The 21,762-nt window shown below is 49.2% G+C and overlaps 1 protein-coding gene across 3 annotated transcripts in view; it reads right to left on the bottom strand.

Annotated features, from left to right (window-relative positions):
- The window catches only part of ITGA6 (integrin subunit alpha 6), a 328,225-nt gene extending 322,193 nt beyond the window's left edge, over nt 1–6,032 (bottom strand). The window contains exon 1 of one of the 3 annotated variants that reach the window (XM_069616222.1): nt 5,603–6,032. In XM_069616222.1, coding sequence (XP_069472323.1) covers nt 5,603–5,784 — 182 coding nt within the window. In that variant the 5' untranslated portion in view covers nt 5,785–6,032. The remainder of the gene's footprint in view (nt 1–5,602) is intronic. The other 2 variants (XM_069616220.1, XM_069616221.1) reach the window with 2 other exon arrangements.
- Between the last annotated feature and the right edge of the window lie 15,730 nt (nt 6,033–21,762).

Raw genomic sequence — 21,762 nt, 5'->3', positions numbered from 1 at the left:
GAGGCACGTTTTCTATGCATGCAGACGCATTGTACCAGTCCCACCAAAATTGGGGTATTGGTGCAAAAATAATGAAAATATATTTATTAGAAGGAAAAAAAAATGCTATTCTGCATGAGTGGCGCAGGCACGATAAATGTCTGAGGATCCCCCACCAGGGATGCCCAGTCCCTCGCCCCCACCACCAGTGAAGTTCAGTGCCAACACCTGAAGCACATGGGTACAATCTAGATGGGGAAAGAAACAGGAAGGAGTGGAGGGGGAAGGCCATTCTTTCTGATAAAGACAAGAGTTGCCAGTCGACACTAGTGGCACAGCATCACTAGACGAGTGCGTTATCAAACATGTTTAAATGAACTAGATGGCTGGTGAAATATTTCATGGGTCGCTAGGCCAAGACAACAGAACAATGGAAATTAAAGTTATCCTCAGAATAGGTCAATAAAAATTGACCAGAAAGACATCCCCATGTCATTAGGATCACCTTTTAAAAGTACTCTTATTTTTAGTCAATAGTGCCCTGTGTTCTGGTATGCGTAGGTACACATTTACAATGGGGAAAGCAAAACGTCAAGTCTCAACACACAAGAGTGCTGTTGGATAAAAAGAAAAAAAAAGAAAAGAAAAAAAAAAAAAGAGGTCACGAGGTCAGCTGGTCTGCACAATGTTACACTGAGTACATGTGACAAATGAACTTCCGGGGCACCAGTGGTCCAGGGATGAACATCGGTTTCCAAACAATCAATCAGCCCCACACCTCTAGCACACCAGAAAGGATCTGGACAGATTGGAAACACAAGTAAGTTACAAAACTTCTTGTCCAATTTTGGTAACGAGGATGGAACAGCACGCTTATCTCCACAATGTCGTGGATCGTTGGTTAATTGCAACACAGTGAAAATACAATTATTACCCAACTGTCCAGTCAAGGTTGTATAAAAATATCTATATTATTATCACAACAGACAGTTCTAGCACACTACAAAATACAACCCAACCTGTAAAGGAACACAGAGGACAGACAGTTTCACGAAGGAAAGGGATGCACTCTGGATACTGATAGGCGGTTAGTCGGTCAAGCAATCAGTCTTAACTGTTCAAGGTTACTTGGTTTCAGCACCAAGGGCCTTTGGGGAAGGACCAGGGGGCCAGAACCACAATGTACCTGGTGCTTGAGATGCACCATAGCATCGAGTCCCTTTCAAGACACTTTGCAGCTCCTGCAACAGCGTTCAAGACGGGAGACAGTTGCAGGTTATCAGGCGGCAAGCAAGGCTGGACAGACAGCTGCAGGCTGGCCTACACTGCAGCTCCGGGTCAAGAATCGTTGTCTATGTGCTGGTTGGCAGATCGAGAATGCTGGTCGAGGCGTCTCGGACGGCTTTAGTGACTGCAGCATGACAACAGTCAGTGGTGCAGCCGGTCACAGTTTAAGGACTCGACTGTCCGAAATGTAGCAGGTTGATGCTTGTTGCGGCACTCCTCCTAGCTTCTTCGCAGGACTCGTCCTTTAAGGCAGACGGCCCAAAGCGGAGGAGAGTGTTTGCAAGCAACGCCTTGTCCATAGACTCTCTGGCACTTCCCACCTAGTAAGCTTGCTGGCAGAACCTAGCATGGCACGCAGTGTGCTGGCTTGGTACTGGAGCTGCTGGACATGTCCTCTGAGTCCCCTGGGATATGGTTAGGCGAGGGATCTTGCTTCCCTCTTGGAAATCCTGACCTTCCTTCACTGGCAGACGCTGTAAGGCAGACTGTACCTTGAGCCAGGGTCCAAATTAGTGCTTCTTACTCCTTTTGATGTTGTTGGATGATCTACCAAAAGAGGGGCTCAACCCTCTTTTAAAGCCAATTGGGCCCTAGCGATTGGTGCAGGCTAAGCCTACCTTAAGGAACCAAGCGTGGGTCCCCACAAACAATCTTCTGTTATGCGTGAGGTACCAGAGTGCTTTGCAACATGAAAGGTAAGGGGTGACAACATGTACTACTAAGTCCCACCCATCTTCCTGTCAGTTTTGGATCAAAGTATCTCTGATTAGTTGAGCTCTCTGTAACTCTTGATCAAAGTGTCTCACTTGAAATTTGTGTCATGAACAGACTTCTGTCTCCATCAATTCACACACTTCTTCCCTCTGAAAAGGGGGTCTCCTGGCAGAGCTTGCCTGCCTACTGTAAACAGTTGTCCCAGACATGCCATTCACTGCCCTTCATACAGAGGGGTGGGAGCTAGCTTCAAGTTGAAACATTGCATATCAGAGAGGTGTTGGGTTTCCTGTCCCCTTTTGTCAGTTCTGCGAACAACCCCCTTCACAGGTCTGCTTCAATTGATCTCATCAGTATGCTCTGCCACCAGCAGAACTATAGACAATAGAGAGGGCAGATCCATGGAGCCTTTGATATTTTAATTAGGCTGGCCAAAGCCCGAGGAAAGTGCTGCCTTCCCGAGATGCTCTGATGTACCTGTGGTGGTCACATTCCAGCTAAATGTGACAGGGAGGACTGTGCCTGTAGGCTGTGTCCCCGCGGAGTACACTGAACTATGTGTTTGTTGTGCGGCGAGCATAGGAAAATGTGTGCGGATTAGTCCCACCCCTTTTCTGAGGTTGATCTCCCATCATTCGTTTTAATTGCAAAACTTCAAAATAGCCCAGGCGAGCGCACACTCCCCGTGCAGCTGGTCGAATTCCTCACAGTACATCAACAAACTTAATGAAGATTTTTAATGGACACAAGATCCGGGAGAGCAAGATTGTATTACAGAACCGTGTGGAGTACAAAATTGTGACAGCAAATACATCACAACAGGGCCAATTTGGGGCAGCAAGTAGGAGGACCAAACAGTCACTGCTCTGCTCTGGGGTGCACGGCAACAGTCACAGTTTCATGTCAAGGCTAAAATAAAAAAATAGCAATGAACATGCATGTTCCCTCCAGTCATGACAATATGTGGCTCTCAAGGTATGTTTGACTACAGTTACCTTTATCCCTCACCATGGATTGTGCTGGTTAGAGCTGATGGGAGTTGTAGTACAAAACATTTAGAAAGCCAACCTGAGGCCTAAAGCCTATCAGGAGTCCAGCCAGGAAGCCACCGAGCTGTTACCAATGGACAACATGTGACTTTTTAGGTGTGACATGGCAAACTTTTCTCCACCGAAAGTTTATGAAAATCGAGCTACCTAATACATAGATAACTGGGAAACTTGTCCTTATTCGCGTTTAGTTTCAGGGCGGGGTTGCATACTGGATTTAACTACACAAGGGAAAACGGAGCGCCATTACAACGCTTTGAGAATAAACTTTGAGGAATTGTCCATCTGTGCTGCCAAGAGGGCTGAATGCCAAGCTAAAGAGCGCGCTCGCACCAGCTGGCACATGTAACTGGAAGCCCCATCTCACCACCGAGCCCCAACAGAGACTGGCGTGGCTTTCCAAAAGCGAAACCCAAGCCCGCAGCTGAAGCAAACAACAGCAGCGCCCCAGAGCACCCACGGGCAACTCCGACCGCAGCACCCACCCATGCACAGTGCGTGCAGCTGGCTGCAAAGCTCGGTTAAGGCGGGCATCGAACCTGAGCCACGTGTGTGCTCTTCCCTGCCACGCGAACGTGGTTGCCCCCAGGCCACCGTGCAGCAGCAACACGCCCCGGAGTTTTATTGGCGCAAAGCAAAGCACACTTTCCTAGCCTGCCTGTGGGGTGTGAAAAAGCACAGCAAGCAGCGAGTGATTCACGTAGAAAATTGGCCTCTGCCCGGAACCACACCGCGATCTGCGCCCGTGCTGCTGATGGCCGTTAAAAGAGGCCGTTTACGCAGGTTACTTCCCAGATTAATTATTAACCCAGACGGGTGAAAAGCGCCCTCGCTTTCACCTGCTCAAAGTCCAATGTGTGCTAGGCATGCATGCACGCAGGGCACGGGGAGGCCACAGCAGCACAGATCCCTGCCACCCATGGGACACCACGTGTGGCATTCGGCGCTTTCGGTAGATTTGAAAAGAAACGTGTACATTTGAATGGGTGAGATTGATGTAAAATGATGCCCTCGCGGCGGACAAAGCATTCCCAAACGAATTTGGGGGGGGGGGGGGTCCGGGGGTTGAGTCTATGCACCCCCACTTCCGAATGGCCGCGGTGTCAAATCTGCGTGCCCGTCAATTAAAACGTCAAGCCCCAGACTGTCACTGGAGCACTTTGCGCGACAGTGAATCCGAAATGTGGACCTCGACCACGGTGGCTGCTCCGTCCACAACTATCCCTCAGTATAGAGAGTCCGCCAGCCATGCAATGGGAGTACTGGGACTGGACGGGTGGTCTGATCCCCCAAACAGACTGCAGGTGCATTATAGCCTGTCATTACTGAAGGATGGACAGAACTGCAGGTTGGAAAACAAGCCATCACCTTGAATCGTCATTTTAAGGGCGATTCCGGAGCCCTTCTCCTCCAACCTTAATTCTCCCTGGGTCTGGTATAGCGCCCCCGTCATTAAGGTTGACAGCAGGCAGCAAACGGTGCCGCGTCAGCACGAGTAGCGATATGGCTGGAATGCGTTCAGGGAAACGGACTCTCGCCCTTCTGCCCATTGCTGGAAAGGAAACTGATGCGGACACCCCCCCCCCCCCCTTGTAAAAATCTGGCACGTGGGGAGAGGGAGACCACTGCCCAAACCCCAGCGCTGGAGGCGTGCGTGAACCCCCAATGCTGGGCGGATTCCCATACCACTAGTACTGAAGGCACCAAATAATGGCTTACACATTTAGTTTACTACAGCACCACTAACACAACCTTTAATACATGGGCTCGAGTGCATTCACTCGATTCCCTTCTGCTAATGAAGTATTCTCTTCGGTAGGTCTTTCGGGGGTGGGGGGGGCAGAGACAATGGGGATCGGCTCCGAGCGAATAGAAGCTCTTGCTCTTTTGTTATCATGCACCCTTTTGTCTGGTCAGCGGTGACCTCCGCTCCGCCCTGTGTGGGGCACGGTGCAGCTTCAGCAGCACGCATTCCTCCCCAGCTTGCAAGCTCTCCCCCCCCCCAACCTGCTAGCGAGCCGATCCTCCTCACGGGGGCACTTGCACCGCGAGCAACACATGTAGGCAAAGACTCCACCTTCTAGCAGTTCACTGCCCGTCAGTGGAGTAACCTTGCTGAAAATGTTGGGGGGGGGGGGCATGGCATGTAAAGGAAAGGTGCCCCTGCCAAATGAAGGGGACAAAATGGTGTGTCACTTAAGTTGGGAGGGGGGCAAACACCCTTGTCCCTCCCCCCTAAATTACGCCCAGGCTGCCCGTCACTGGTAAACCTGAACACAAAAACATAAATACAACTCTCGCATTCTTCACGTCCGGCCCAGCGACCTATGTATCTCTCAACACACCCCCAATGGAAACCCGCAGCTCCATCCTACTCGCTGCTAGACCCACGCAGAGAGGTGCGAAGAGAACAAGTTGGAAAAAAAAACCCACAGAAAAACATGCCAGCAGACTCGTTGTGTGCCTCTGACAATTACCACACACCGGACCATGCCCGCTCCCTCCTTAAAACTGCTCCGACAAAAAAAAAAAAAAAAAGTAGCCGCTGCCAGAAACGGCGCTGGAAAACTTACATTCGCCGGTCCTGAGGTTGCAGCTGCCGGTGCATGGCCAGAGAAAATCCAAAGTAGCTGCCTGGGTCGCCCGCCTTGCGGATGGCGTTGTCCGAGTCCAGGTTGAAGGCGGAGACCCAGGCGCCCGAGGACAGGAGGAGCAGGGTCAGGTGGAGCAGCATCGTCCTAGCGGCGGCCGCCATGGTGGGGGAGGTCAGTCAGTCAGTCCCGCCGGCGTCCTACACCTTTCTCCGCGGCTGCTCGCGCTCGCTCGCTCCCTCCCTCCCTCGATATTCTCGGGTCTCCTCCTGCGACGCCCCTCCCTTGTCTCCCTCGGGCCTCCTCCCTCGCTCCTAGAGTCCTGGATGCCACACACTGAATACCGTCCTTGTTCTCCCCAGAGACTCCTCCAGCTTTTGAACAAGTAGCGAGTTGTGCCGACTCGTCGCCCCGCCCCCCGCCGGAGCCCTGCCGCTGCCAGCCTTTGGATCCCTTCACTCTGAGGCTTTTCTTTCCACTGCCTCCCCTGTGCCCAGGCGCCTCCTTCGCCGCCCCTGCTTCCGGCCTGCGTGCGACAGGTGCCCGCCAGGGAAAGTCGGAAGGGATTCCCTCTGCAGTCCTGAGAGAACCAGTGTTTGCCCTGCGTGACGTCCAGCACTTTTTGCTCGCCTCCCTAGGTGCACATGCATGATACACTCCCACTGCCAGCAAGCGAGGAAGGGTTCTCTTTAGGCACGGCCGGCGTGAGGCACATAGAAAAGGACGTGTGAGGCGCGCGCCCCTTCCATTTACCTGGGAAGCATCACCTGTATATGAGAGCGACAACATACATTGATTTGTTGGAGTGTAAGGTTTTAAAAAGGAAGGGTGTTTTGGTCCAAGCTGCAACGTTGGGGATGCCAAGGGGCTTTCTGCCACTCATTATGGGACTGCACGAAAACGCCATTGTTCGTAGTGTGGCCATCCCCTACTGTGGCCCCCGCTTCCCCTGGATCCAGTGCATGCATGCCAATATTACTATTCCACTCCCAATAAACACAGAAACAAGTATATATTTTTTGGAAACACAAAGAACAGATTTTATTGGAGCAAACACATTGGACGGGTCCCAGCCATGTAAACAAAGCAATGTCTTTATACCTTATAAGGTGACCCAATGGTTTTCCGGGCTTGCAAACATTTTACAGTCCACGGGTGACACATGCCACTTTCTGTTTGCCATTTGCAAAGTGGCAGACATATGCCTCTGGTTTCAGTTGATGAGGCGTCTCAACTCCCTAAAGGGGAGTCAGTGCCCGTTGCCGAACTTGGCTCGAGTGCGGCAATCCGGAACCGCTCATGGCTGGAACCGCAGCGTCAAAGCTCCTCCCCGGCTAGGACCGCCCATAACTCTGCCACACTTTGGGGGTGACTCCCCCGCTGCCCTCAATGCCCCCACAACTAACACTAGTCATACCATAGAACCTATCTGCAGCCTGCCCTTCTCATCGCCATGTGGGATGTCTTAACGCACTCATCCAAGCCCTGCAACATCATTAGGCATTGCTGGCAGCAGAAACCTCAGAATGGCCACTGGAAAGCATGCTGCTCGCTCAAAACCATCCAAAAATGCGCAGTAAAAATCTGAAAGATAGGCTGCCATCCACTTTTGCCTATCTTAGGCAGCACAGGAGATCACTGCCTAAAACCACCAGTGGGCCATCCACAAAGCAGCCTGAAACCACTTGGAAAAAGCAATGCTGATTGCCAAAAGCAACACAGAGCTGTTTGGGAATTCATTTTCTTGATTGTCAAAATGTGCTAAAATCATGGCTCACAAATCGCCAAAAAGATCCAACCTTCTTGTTGGGTGTTCCACATTATTCTACTGCAAGAATCCACATCAATACAATGTCAGCAAGAATCACATGCTATCAAGCTAAATCTCCTTTTAAAGATAGACAGCTGTCAAAAATGGGTGCAATACCGGTACTCGCCACTACCAGAAGCCGGCGTTTTAAAACCATATTCTTTGAAAAACTGAACAACTGTGTCGGGGTGATTATCCCAGAGTTGGCAGAGCCGTCCGCGGACCTCTGGGCTGGGAGGCCCCAACTCCTCCCGTGTCCCCAAAAATGAGTATGAGACACACACAAGAAGCAAGGCTAAGACTGCGGTTTATTGCAACGGCAGGGACGGGTTTCTCGTATGCATTTGAGAAAGCGCAAAAAGTCACTCTCAGAGGGGCTCGCAGGCCCTTTTTACTACAGTATGACGCACTACCTGTGTCACCTGAGAAAGTTAGCGCAAAAACCTATCGCCACTCAGGATTGGCTCTCCGAGTGGTAGGGTTAGTATGGTTATCATTTAGAGAAAGTTGTTATTGGAAGGGACCCGATCAGGTGGTATACTTGGGCTGTCCCTAACATTTGTTACTTCAGAATTGCAACAAGGGGACCCTTGGTGATTGGCTATAAGAAACGGCGTCAGTAGTGAGTCCCCCTGTGTTCTGGTTGTTTCTCCCGCGAGCCCCCAAGCCTGGGACCATCGTCGTTCCCAGCTCGCGGTGTACCTGCCATTAGCAACAATGTGCAACTATGTGTTTTGTGCAAACAATGGGCAGGTCTGCTCATAGGCGAGTCGTTTCCGTCGCTGTAGGTGTCCATCTTGCCGCTTCGTTGTTGCAACCTGTGAGACCCTGGCTGCTTCTCTGTCTCGTAGACTTGGCACCTTGTCAGTTCGGCTTGGTCACCTGTGGAGAGACCGTGGCTGGAGCAGAATTATGAGCATTTGATTTTAGTATTCTGTGTCTGGAGGCTTAGCATTTGCAGGTATAACCTTGCCGCTGAGCTTTCGGCATACAAGTTGCAACATCGTGGCCTTGGCTGTGGGCGCTCGTTAGGGCATGTTCTGCCTGATCAGCACTTGTATTCTGTTCCGAAGGGGTTTTCGTTTGCAAGGCTCCAACCTGGGGACTGTTGCTCGCGGCCTACTCGGGCTCAGTTCATGGGTCCCGGGTGGTCGTGGAGTGACAAATCATTATATGCAGCGCTAAGTATACGTGATAGCGTCTTGTAGAGATAGGTGGCAAGGAAGCATCAGCAAGCATATACACAATCTCTTCAGGCGTCTTGCGTTTCTGCGGTGCTGTAGAAGGCCTATGTGAAAAAATAAATAAAAAAGATGCGCGTCCGTGAGTGTGACGGTCCGCTACGTCATAACACTGAGTATGTTCTTCGTGTAGGTTGGTGTGTGAGTGACCAGTGTGCATGATGGCATGTGTGCTTTTGTCTGTTGGCTATGTCGTCATGGCATCTCTAACGATGTGGATACTTGAAGTCATTGCTCTAGTCGAGTTCATCCATGCCGCAGGTATCATCTTGAGCCATGGGGCCTGGTGTTGATCTTACAGGTGGGCATACTCCTCTTATGTGTAAGTTCTTGAACCAAGGTATTTTGTCGTCTGGCAAATAGGCGAACTCATCTCGTGGAGGGTGTCTGGGCCGTGGTCCCCTAGGCCATGGTCTGGATGAGATTGGGGGGAGGGTGTTATCCCATTCTCCCACTTCAGTCCCTCCTCTGGTCGACTTGTCGACCACAAACTCATCCTTCTCCTTATCTCCTTTTACTCTCCATACTTTAGTTATTCCTGCCAAGTGTCCATAATGGTTTACATGATCTTCAAAAGATCAGTGCATATATACGTAGGTGCCGCCAGGTTTGCAGTATACCCATCTCCCTACATAGCTCCTTGGGTTTCATGGGTTCTCCACTTTCAGGGATGATGGATCCTTGTGGTTGTCGATAATTTGTTTGCGCAGCCTCTCTCTTTCCTTTATTATCGTATCTGTGTGTAGTGCGTCATCTGCTGGTAGTAAGGTGTGCATGCCAGCCATCTCCATCATTTCATCCACTGTGCAAGCTCTTCTTGCTCTCCAAAACTTTATCATAATCAACAGAGCTGTACCCAATATTATTATTCCTACAAGTAATTTTAGCCCATCTGATAGCCATGAAGGCATCCATGACCACAGAAAGGAAAACCAGCTGTCGTCCTTCTTTACTCCCTTACTCTCTTCTTCCATCTTTGAGTGCATCAGGGCTAGTTGGGATTCTGCTTCAGTAAGTGTTCCATTGTCCGCATCATTAGCAGGAATGAATGTGCAGCATGATCGTCCAATTTTCAGGCAAACCCCTCCTTCCATTGCCGTGAGGAGATCCAGCACATATCTATTCTGTAGCACTACCATTCTCACTGCTCGCAGCTCTTCCTTTATTGCGTTAAATCCATTGACAGTTGAATTTATTGTCATCATCAGCTCCCACAGTGTTATCTGAAGCCATTTCGCATTTGCGTATGCCTGTAATCCTGGATGTATTATTGATGAGAAGAACATCGCCGCTCCACTAAATAATCTGTGCTCTGGTGGAATGGAGGTGAGTGCTGTTCTCGGTCGTCCCCACAGGTAGTTTCCTGTAAGCGCTTCCCCTTGTCTCTTTGCTCTTGATAATACATTATTGTTGTTGTTCTCATTACCTACTGTTACCTTCAATGACCTCTTCCTTCTCTTGTTCCCTTCGTCCATCTTGGGGAAGTTGGCCAAGTTGACGTGTTTTTGAGGCACAACTAGTGATGGCACGTTGATGTGTACCATAGTACATACTCCATTCCAAGAGGAGGGCAGTGTATGATATGCCTTGTCACCGCAGGCCCAATAGTGATCCATTATTACCGCTGTGCCAGCACCCCCCTCAGGCAACTCCACTATGTCTTTACCGTTGGTGTTGTACCCTACATCCACATCTCCTCTGTGTTGGTAGCATAATGTGGGTGCAGATAGTGGTAGTATTCTTACTGGGTCTTCATCCTTCTCCATCCACGTTAACATTGGTACATACATACCCCATGTTGTCCAACATCTGTCATTGTGGTCCTGTATGGGGGTAGTGTTTTCTATCGTTATCATGTTGCTCCCAACTACTCCTCTCTGCCACTCATCGTTCATATATACTTTTCCAGTTATCACTATAAGGGGCCTTTCCCAGCACCCTTGTTCTCTAGGTGTTTCAGCCGCATACCAATCGCATGGCAGGTAGTCCAGTGTAACCTTCTTCGTTTCTCCTTTGTCGGGGCCGTCAGTGATGTACCTAAAGGATTCAGTATGTAGGCTTCTCTTGTGGTAGGCCGAGTATGTTTTGTGGAAATTATTTTCATATGGATACGTGTCCCTCGTCTTCCATTCTATTCTCACCACTGTCCCTTGGAATCGTTCTCTTGTCTGGAATAGTGCTTAATATATCAAGCATGACATCATTTTTGCTGGTACTTCTGTAGCAACAAATGTTCCTGATGCACTCATGGCATATGGGATCAATGAGCAAACGTAGTAGTTGTCTTCCGTTGTTTGCTTACCAATGTTGGTCATGTGCTTATACCACATGTTGTTTGAGACGGTTGCTGAGTCTGTAAGATATGTGTTAATTTCCTTCTCTTCTATGTATGTGCTTCGTTTAACTCTACTACCCTTACATCTACTGCTATTTGTACCACCTGATACTGCCTGTTGCAGCCATGGGAGGGGGTATGTTAATCTTAGGTGCAGCCATAATATTCAAAGCATAGGTGTTCTGCCATACAGAGGCAGCCAATAACCCAGTGATTACCAACACACCTAACAGTTTTATTACAGTCACTAATCTAACCGGCAATTTGCTCTTACCTTTGCTGCAGTCCTGCATCTTATTCTTGCGACGGTAAAGTTGCCCGCCTGAAAATTCTGAAGGTATGCGTTATTATGGTTAGTATTGTTAATTAAGCACTCCCTATCAGGTAATCGTTCATTGCCCAGGCGAAAAGCTGTTCCCACATTATTCTCAGTGACCTATCCCTCAGAGCTGGTAGGTGCTCATGAAGATGGGGAAATGATTGCTCTATAGCCAAAACAAATGCTGTGTAATACACACGTACCCTCCTTCTTTTCGGATATTTTGGTCTCCTTATGTGGTATACAAATTGGTGTGGTAGGGCTTCAGGGTGTTTATCGTCGGCGGGCAGCATTTACTCCTGGGCAGAACACCACGTTAGTTATTTAACTTTCTAGACAATACAGTAATATGCAGTACCTGCATGTGCGAGAGAAAAAGAAAAAGAGAACATACAAGTGTTTATAGTGGTGTATGCAACATTCTACTTCATCATTTAATGTCCTTTTCTCAATGGTGTGATGGGCAGGGTGGGGCTGAGCAAGTTTTTCTTTCGTTTGGGACCTTGTAACCATGGGATGGGCTAGGGGTGATTTTTCGAAGTCTGTTAAGATGTCCGTGGCTGGAGGTAGAGTCACAATTGTCCTCCTTGGCTGTTGCTGTGTGGTTGTCCGCCGATGGTGCTGCTGATGATGTCGTCTGCACGGTGGCCCTATTGTCAACGCAAGGGCGGGTCTTATAGTTGTAGGGCTTAACGTTGTGAAGATGAGTCCAAGTGTTTTTACTTGCCAACTTTACTGCTCGAGGAGCTACTGCCTCTACCAAGTGTGGCCCCGTGAAACGGGGTTCATTCCACTTACGATTAAAGTTCCGGAGGAGAACACTGTCGCCCTCTGTAATTTTACACAGTCCTTGCTGTTCTTGTTCTTCGGCTGATTCTTTGCGTTGGATGTTCTTCGACGCGCCCCGCGTGCGCGCGAGCTGTTGAGAGATAAAGACGACACTAGTAATCAATGAAGACACATATTGATGCATTTCATCACCAAAAACACTTGCAGAACTTTCGTTGTCAGTTAGTGCCCTTGATGCGGGCGTTAAAGGGAGACGGATTTGACAACCAGTGACCACCTCGTGGGGGGTGAGGTGGTGGTCGGAACCTGGTCTGTTTCTCAACTCAAATAGTGCCAAGGGGAGGCAGTACAACCAGCTCTTCTTGGTTGTCTGCTGAATCTTCGCTATCTCTTCCTTTAGGAGGCCGTTCAGGCGTTCGCAAACGCCATTTGCTTGCAGGTGATATGCACATGCAAATTTGTGCTTTATTCCCAGAAGGGCAGTGATGTGCTGGAATAGGTCGTTTGCGAAGTGCGGGCCGTTGTCTGACCGGAGCACTTCACATACGCCCCACCTAGGGAAGACCTCTCTCACTAAAAACTTGGCAGCTCTGAAAGCGTCTGCGTGTGTGCAGGGCCCAGCTTCGACCCACCTTGAAAAGAGGCATACTACTACTATCATGTACCTGTGTCCTTGACATACATTGATCATGTCAACGTAGTCAATGTGAAGGTGTAGGAAGGGTCCTTCTGGCCGGGGAATAGTACCTTTTATCACTTGCAGCGTGTGACCGGCCGTGAACTGTTGGCATGTTAGACATTTGCTGATGAAATTGGCAAGGTGGGAGTTTAAATCGGGACAAAACCAGTTTTCATTAATTTGTGCTGCAATGATCTCCTTTCCTGTATGTGTTGGATAATGTAGCTGAGTAAGTGCAGTTTTTAACAGTGCTAGTGGCATAACTACTTTTCCAGTGTTATTCTGACGCCATAAGGCATCCGTAGGGGACATCGTGCACCCTCTTTTTACCCACAGTTCCTTTTCTGCCATTGGCGCAGATGCCTGCAACTCCATAATCTGTGTTGCGGGGAGATGTGTGTACCCATCCTTCATCAACATTTGTTTCGCCTTCAACCTCCCCCTCCCTCTCTCTGATTCTGGGGGAGTCCACAGTTCACCAAAATATGCAGCATGTTTTGCGTGTGCGTCTGCTACTTCATTACCCTTTGAGATATAGTCATCACCATTGGTGTGTGCATGGCACTTAACCAATGCCACTTCTTGGGGATCATTTATTACTTCTATGAATTCGGCTAGTAGGAGGGCATGCTGTACTGGGGTATCATCTGCTCTCCTAAAACCCCTTCTCTGCCATTTAATTAATCCCAAGTGTACTGTTGATGCTACATATGCACTATCGGAATATATGGTGACCTTTTTATCAATACTTTCTTTCAGCGCCAGAATCAGTGCCACTAATTCTGCTGCTTGGGCCGAATAATGCTGTGGCAGTTGGACACATTTGACCGGGACATACAGCAAATCTTCCGTCATTTTGACCACTGCTGTTCCCGTCCTCCTTACTCCATCTGTCTGGTCAATAGTTGAGGACCCGTCAATATACATTATCTCACCCTCCTTTAGTGCCTCCTCCTCAACCTTCCTTGTACAGGAGTATATTTCATTGGTTTGTGTGCAATCATGGGCATAATCACCTTCTTCAATTACTTCTGCTAGGAATCTGGCTGGATTTACAGTGCTGCACCTAACAATGGTCAATTCTGGTCTAGATAAAATTATTTCATAACCTGATGCCCTTTATGTGGTCAACGTAGATTTGGGTTTGTTCAAAATTGCGAACAGTGCGTGTTCCACAAATAGTGTAGTTGGGCACCCCATTGTTATTGATGATGATTTTTCCACCGCGAATGCGGCTGCTGCGAGACCTTGTTCGCAAGGGAAGTGACCTAACATTACAGGGTCCAAGTGACCACTCTAAAATGCTATTGGTTTGTGTCCCATGCTTGATTTCTGAGTCAGTACTGCCTTCATTACTGCAGAGTCGCAATGTGAAAAAATGAAAAATTGGTGCTCCTAGTTTGGGGTGGCCAGCACGGGTGCTGAGGATATGGCATTCTTCAGCTCATCAAACCCCTCTATCATTTCTCTTGTCCATTTCAACTTCCTGTCCCCCTGCTGTGCTTCCCTCAGTGCTTCAAGTACGGGTCCTATGTATGAACTGTAATCAAAAACCCATGCTCTGCAATAATTACATAAGCCCAGGAACTGTTGCAGTTCTCGCACCGTTTGTGGCTGTGGTGTGTTCTTTATCGCTTGCGCTCTCTGCGGTGCTATGTGTCTTCCATGCTGGGAAATTAGTTGGCCAATATAAAGTACTTGTTCCTGGCAGTACTGTAACTTTTCTTTGTCCACCTTTTCAGCCAACATTGTGAGCATTTTTATTGAATCTTCCCTGCATCTCTCCTCAGTGGTGCTGCAAATCATTATGTCATCGACATACTGCAGCACTGTACTTTCCATTTCAATGTTTCCTAAATCCATCTGTATTACGCTGTTGAAAATTGAGGGCGACTCACAGTACCCTTGAGGCAACCTGGTATGTTTTCACTTTGTGTTCCTATATGTGAGATCCTGTGAGTCTGGGTGCAGAGGTATGGAGAAAAAGGCATTTTTGAGGTCAATTACGGTGAACCGTGATGCCTCAGCTGGTATTCCACATAGTATTGTAGCCGGGTTTGCTGCTATAGGTTACTCTGCCTCTACTATGTGGTTCAAGGGTCTAAGGTCCTGGATGAAACGCCACGACCCTCCCTTTGCTTTGCGCACTGGGTAGACAGCCGTGTTGCATGTTGATTCTGATGGAACAAATATGCCATTATTTATCAGAGCTGATATCGTCTCATATATGCCCTCATCTGCCTCCTTTGATAATGGGTACTGGTTGACTCTCGGTAGGATTGCGCCCTTCTTCAATTTTATTCTTACTCCCCCAATGCTCTTTATGCAGCCAACGTCATATGGACTGGTGGTCCACAAGGATGCTGGAACCTTTGCCATGTCTTCCTCATGAAATGGTACTGGGGTAAATGTGGGCGCTTCAAGTGCCATGGCCATTTTTAGCGCCACTTGCTTGTATGTCACCTTCAGCCAAATGTCAACACTCATCATGAACACCATCACCCCCTTCTCCCTTGTCGTCCGAGAAAAGCTCTTCGTCCGACACCTGCGTAAGTCTGCACCTCTCAGCCAATGCTATTACTGTTCTCCATGCCCTGCCCTCCCTGTCTTGGGCATGAACTGCGATGTAATCTGGAGTTGCTATGATGCTTTCGATGCTTACAGAAATCACCTTCCCCTCTTGTTCATCTGCTGGTGTCTCTGGCCTGAATAAGTATGCTGCTGGTCTCCTCCAAACCTTGCCCTCAATCCCTGGAATCCATGCGAATGCCATATCTGTCCCGTACTGGAATATTTCTCCGTCAACTGGCTCATCTCGAGCTACTGTTTTACCACAGTAAGCTTGCAATATTTGCCGTGCTGTGAGCATGTTTATTCCTGGTGTGGAGCAAATTATACCATTCTCTGTGAAGGATATAGTCCTATTGAATCTGCTCATAATGTCCCTCTCAAGTATGTTTACTGGCGACCCTTGAGTATAGGAGCGGGACAGACATTTCATTCTCTCCTATAGATAAGGAGATGTTATCAGTAAAGGGAACCAATCCTCGAGCCCCAGAGAATCCTTGAGTGTGCATAGCTTCACCTAACATCTTAAATTTACCCTCCCTTATGCATGACCGGGTTGCCCCGGTGTCAACAAGGAAGGAAAACATTTTGTCACCTATCGTTACCTGTATGCATGGTTCCTCCGCACAATTGGGTGTTACCGACAGGATGGGACACATCAAGGACATCTGTGGGCAGGCCTATTGTGGGTATAATGACATACCACCCCCGGTGTAGGGGTTGTGTCCTAATATCGTCACTCTACCCAACAGTGTTTGTGGTAGTGGTGTGTCAGTGGTTGATACCTTACTGTCCTGTATTGGGGTTGGTTGTGGTGCTGGTTGCATCTGATGTTGTGTCACTACCATCTGTTGCTGTGGTGATGCGTGACCCTGTGTCTGTGGTTGTGGTGCAACGTACTGCACTTTTTGTTTTGTGGCATTCTGTTGCATCCCTTGTTGTTGGTACAACTGTTGCCCCCCCACATGTCCTTGGTGTCCTTGCTCTGCCCATACTATGGGCCTTACTCTACATGTGCGTGACATATGTCCTACCATTCCGCAGACCCAACATACTGGTGGTTCCCTGGCCTGCCATGGGAAATTGCCTGTGTTATCTTGGCACACTGGCTGCCCATTGGGGTAGTGACCTCGTATTGTTTGCGTTGGTTGTGGTAATTGGGCGATTTTTTGTTGTCTTGTGTCCGGTGCTATCACTACTGGCGCGGGTGTCTGTGCTGCCGCTGCTGGTGTTGTAATTAAGGCAACTTCCATTGAGTATTTGGTTAGTTTCTTCTGCACTAATTTTGCTTCCTCTGCCTTCCTATCTTCTTCCTTTTGCTTCATCTTTTCTTGCCATATTCTACAGTGGTGTATTATCGTTAGTTGTATCTCCGGCCATGGTTTTGCTTCTATTCCCACTACCTTCTTCAGATGTCTTTGTACTGCTTCCGGGAGCCCCTGTGCTAGTATGTGATAGAAGATGGCTAGTGTTTTATCCCACTGCTCCCGAGTTTCCAAGTGCCACTTCTCCTGAATCTCCTGGATGTAATCAACATGATCTTCATTCTCACGCATTTTGCGTGAGGTGATAGCTCCTATGTCTGATGTGTCTGGGTACTGGACCCTCAGGGCCTGCCATAGTGCATGACTACAGTTGGCGAATGGTGCCCCATCATGTGACATATCTGTAGTAGTATCTCCGGGAAAGCCCCCCCTTTTCCAGATGTAATCGGCTGCATCCCTGTATTGATAATAATAGCCCCTTCACATCACTCACTGCTAACTTTTGCCCCGCAGTGTGTTTCTCCATTTCATATATCCACTTCCCCGCTCCCCCGCTTAATGATGGGAGTCTACATTTTATGTTTTCCTTATCAGCATGCTTCCAGGGAACATATTGTGGTCTTACCCCTCCCCTTTCCAAAAGTGGCATTAAATTGTAACCCTTCTGTTCCCCCCGTAACGTGGAGGTAGTGTCAGTGTACTCGTCTTCGTTCTCTGTGTCGGGAGGCTGTGTTATTATATCTATTTTACCAGTACTCGTCATATTCTTCTCTTCCTCCCTTTCCTATTGCTGTCTTGTTTCACAGCAGGTGTGTGTGGTCGTTCTTCCTGCCTGCGTCGAGGGAGATCCCTAAGCCTGCTGATGTATGGTGAATGTTCGGGCGTAGGCGTGGGTGGGCGTGGTGGACGTGTTAGCGCAGATGTTTCTGCTGGCGTTGTTCTTCCTGCTACCTCTCTTACCTGTTCCTTACCTGTCCTTTCCTCATCCCTTTTCCTGCATGTCCATGGCGATTCGCCGTTTGCGCGTGTGAGTTACAATTTATCTAAACTTTCCCTATTGCCGCTGCTTCCTCTTTTTCCAATACCCTCATCTTCTTCACTGCAAAACCCGTCCAACAGCGACAACCCCCATTCTGTTCTTTTCCCTCCCACTGTCACTGTTTTTAAATCTATTAAATCCATCCCTCTCTCTTCTCCCTGTTTCGACGTTGTGGGCACCTCCACGTCCTGGCGGGTGTATGTTCTCACTCTGCGGCCCATCTTTTTACCTTCACTCTCCTCCTCCTCCTCCCATTCCTTTATCTCTCCCCCAATTTCTTCTCTCTTCTTTTTTAGTTCCTCCATTACCTCACTACTTACCCTTGCTAATATTCTTTCTTCCTCTTCCTTTCTTTCCCTTTTTTCCCGTTGTAATATGCTTTCTATTACTTTACCCTCTTCGTATTTCCTGGTGCTTTCAGATAATATTTTCTTCTTCCACATCTCCATTTCCTTTTCCCTCTCTTCCTCTCTTCTTTTCATGTCACGCTGCTCCGCACGGGACGTCCTTTCTGCTACTGCTTTCATCCTCTCCACCTCCCTCTTCTTCTCCTCCGCAGGCTCTTTCATCCTCTCCCGCTTGTCCCTAGCTTCTTTCTTTTCTTTCTTTCTTCCCCATTTCTCTTGCTCGAACTGCCTAATCAGTGTACTCCGCAACTCCCTCAATTCTGCCAACCTGTCCTCCAACTTTTCCTGCTCCTGCTGTGACAATTCTCTTCCCTTCGCCTTACTCACCTCGTCCACTACCTGTGCACCATCTTCATCATCCTTGTACGCTCTTCTTTCCGCATTTTCCTCTTCTCTAGTTAGTGAACCCTGCAACTTTAAGAGCACCTGCGCAGCTACCCATTTGTCAGGTCCTATGATCGCGATGTACTCCTCAATTCTCTTCCCCCCTTTTCTGCCCATCTCTGTGGAACTTGAAACCATCGTGCTCGTTACCTCCCCCCTCTGGTAACTGTAGCGGTATATGGTGGAGGGCTATAGGTGGGGTTTGAGTACCCCTCAGCTGCCGTCAACTGCTGCCTCTCTGCTTCTCGTAACTCCGTCACTGGATATAAACCACCGTCGTCCTTCTTTACCATCTTCGCTAAAGGCGTTTCTTCTTTCCTTCTTCACCTCCACGTCACGTGTGGTGCCAGGCCCTTTGCCCTCCCCTTTGTTCTTCTCATTGTTATGTGTATTGCTAACTGTTGCACCCGCGCTCCCTTCTTCCTCCTTAACTCCTTTGCCCTCCCTTGTTTCCTTACCCCCTTTCTCTTCTGTGGTCCCTTCCACGGTAGACATACCTGTTGGTCCTGGCCTGGACCCCTTGAACATCCTCCACAAGTTAAACATCTCCACATGATGAGCTAACATCTTCCCCTTGTACGTGGTGTGTATGTGTGACAGTAGCATGTGCTGAACATACGGGTCAAAACTGGCGGCCATGGTGTCGTCATTTTGTTGTCTGTTCCTTGTGTCCATGCAATGCTGTATTTGATAAGTTTCTCCCTATGAGGTGATAACGTCTTACAGATATGTTGGAGGGGGGTAGTTAGAGTGTCCCCCCACCCTCTGGATCCTAACTCGTAAGACATGGTTGTACTTTATGTTAACACTTTGCAATTGCAACCTTCTTTACCTGCCCCCGTAATTTGGGGACTTCTGATCGTCCGCTGAAAAGCAATTAAGTTCACAAATATATAGTTCTCTCTCTCCCTTCCTTTGATATCACTTGTACGGCCCCCTTTGGCCGCGGTACACGAAGCCCACTGTGGCTGCGTGTCCTTTGTGACGTGCTTGTACAGCCGTCCCACCTTCACTCTCCACCTTTCGACCACCGCGCTCAACGTGACCGGCGTTCGCTGTGCGCGGCCACTTCTCCCCCTCTCGCTCCTTCCTTAGTGAGGGGTGCCGGCGCTCCCCGCCTGCGGCCTCCCCACCTCTCCTATTCCGCCCCTCTCCCTGTTGTTTAACTCTCGGTCACCTCCTGGGCAACCCAAGCGAAACACCAGGCAGCCGCGGTGTCCTATGGTATCCTACAGGTGACGTCACCAACCTAGTTAGCCTATTAGCGGTAAGAACTTTTACACTATTAAAAAACGCAATGTACTTTAACTCTTTGACCCAGTCAACCCCACAGCTGTCTTCTTGTTACGCCCGGAACAAGGGAATCGAGAATACAACTCTTATAATTGGACTGTGCACACGGCGTTGCCTCGCGTGTGATACGCCCCTCACCTGGGGAGCTTAACCAGCCAATTATCTTCCGCACTCGGCAACACTCTAGCTACCTCCTACGGGGAAACGTCATCTACCTAACAAGCTTCAACACTCAATTAGTAGGTGTCCACATCTACTCATTGACCTAAAACGGCAATTCATAGGAAATCCACACCCCTTCCATACATGTGCGCTCTATCCGAACAAATCAGTGCCTTCTAGCGACCACGTGTGGCATATTTCGGCTCCACTCACCTTCCTCCGCGACGCAGTGGGAGACGGGTGCCTGCCTTCACCACTGCTTGCCCACCTGTCGTCACTTAGTATTCAAATCCTTAGCACACACCGTAAATACCCCCTGCCACCCTTTTTCACAAATCCTCCCCCCTCCCTTACAACATTACATTGCTTGTTAGGTGTGCCATACTCACAAAGTTCCCTTGAGACAGGGCTGCTCGACCGCGTGCACCCCTCCAAGCGGCTCGCCACCTCCCCTCGTCTGGACTCATCCGGACACTTGTCAGCCGCGGGCGGGATACTTCTCAATCGGCTCCCGAGGGCCAATATCCGGATTGTGCCATCCGGTCTTCTCGCAGTTCTGTGATGGTCCTGTAGTCCTCAAAACGGGGCAGCGGCAGAGGGGGGCGCGCTGCCGGGCTGCCTCGCGACGAGAGGCCTTGGAATAAAAACGCAAGGGGATAGATCTCAACAGATCTCAGCGGTGGCTCCAACTTGTCGGAGTGATTATCCCGGAGTCGGCAGAGCCGTCCGCGGACCTCTGGGCTGGGAGGCCCCAACTCCTCCTGTGTCCCCAAAAATGAGTATGAGACACACACAAGAAGCAAGGCTAAGACTGCGGTTTATTGCAACGGCAGGGACGGGTTTCTCGTATGCATTCGAGAAAGCGCAAAAAGTCACTCTCAGAGGGGCTCGCAGGCTCTTTTTACTACAGTATGACACGCTACCTGCTTCACCTGAGCAAGTTAGCGCAAAAACCTATCGCCACTCAGGATTGGCTCTACGAGTGGTAGGGTTAGTATGGTTATCATATAGAGAAAGTTGTTATTGGAAGGGACCAGATCAGGTGGTATACTTGGGATGGCCCTAACATTTGTTACTTCAGAATTGCAACAAGGGGACCCTTGGTGATTGGCTATAAGAAACAGCGTCAGTAGTGAGTCACCCTGTTCTGGCTGGTTCTCCCGTGAGCCCCCAAGCTTGGGACCATCGTCGTTCCCAGCTCGCTGTGTACCTGTCATTAGCAAGAATGTGCAACTATGTGTTTTGTGCAAACAACGGGCAGGTCTGCTCATAGGCGAGTCGTTCCCGTCGCTGTAGGTGTCCATCTTGCCGCTTCATTGTCTCTTAGACTTGGCACCTTGTCAGTTCGGCGTGGCCACGTGTGGAGAGACCGTGGCTGGAGCAGAATTATGAGCATTTGATTTTAGTATTCTGTGTCTGGAGGCTTAGCATTTGCAGGTATAACCTTGGTGCTGGGCTTTCGGCATGCGAGTTGCAACATCGTGGCCTTGGCTGTGGGCCCTTGTTCTGCCTGATCAGCACTTGCATTCCGTTCTGAAGGGGTTTTCGTTTGCAAGGCTCCAACCTGGGGACTCTTGCTCGCGGCCTACTCGGGCTCAGTTCATGGGTCCCGGGTGGTTGTGGAGTGACAAATCATCATATGCAGCGCTAAGTATACGTGATAGCATCTTGTAGAGATAGGTGGCAAGGAAGCATATACACGATCTCTTCAGGCGTCTTGCGTTTCTGCAGTGCTGTAGAAGGCCTATGTGAAAAAAAAAATAGATGCGCGTCCGTGAGTGTGACGGCCCGCTACGTCATAACTCTGAGTATGTTCTTCGTGTAGATTGGTGTGCGAGTGACCAGTGTGCA

Source organism: Ambystoma mexicanum, chromosome 9 (assembly GCF_040938575.1).
Source record: "Ambystoma mexicanum isolate Mex_15411 chromosome 9, UKY_AmexF1_1, whole genome shotgun sequence".
Taxonomy (NCBI): domain Eukaryota; kingdom Metazoa; phylum Chordata; class Amphibia; order Caudata; family Ambystomatidae; genus Ambystoma; species Ambystoma mexicanum.
Note: the sequence above shows the minus strand (reverse complement) of the source record. Positions and strands in the feature narration are given on the sequence as shown.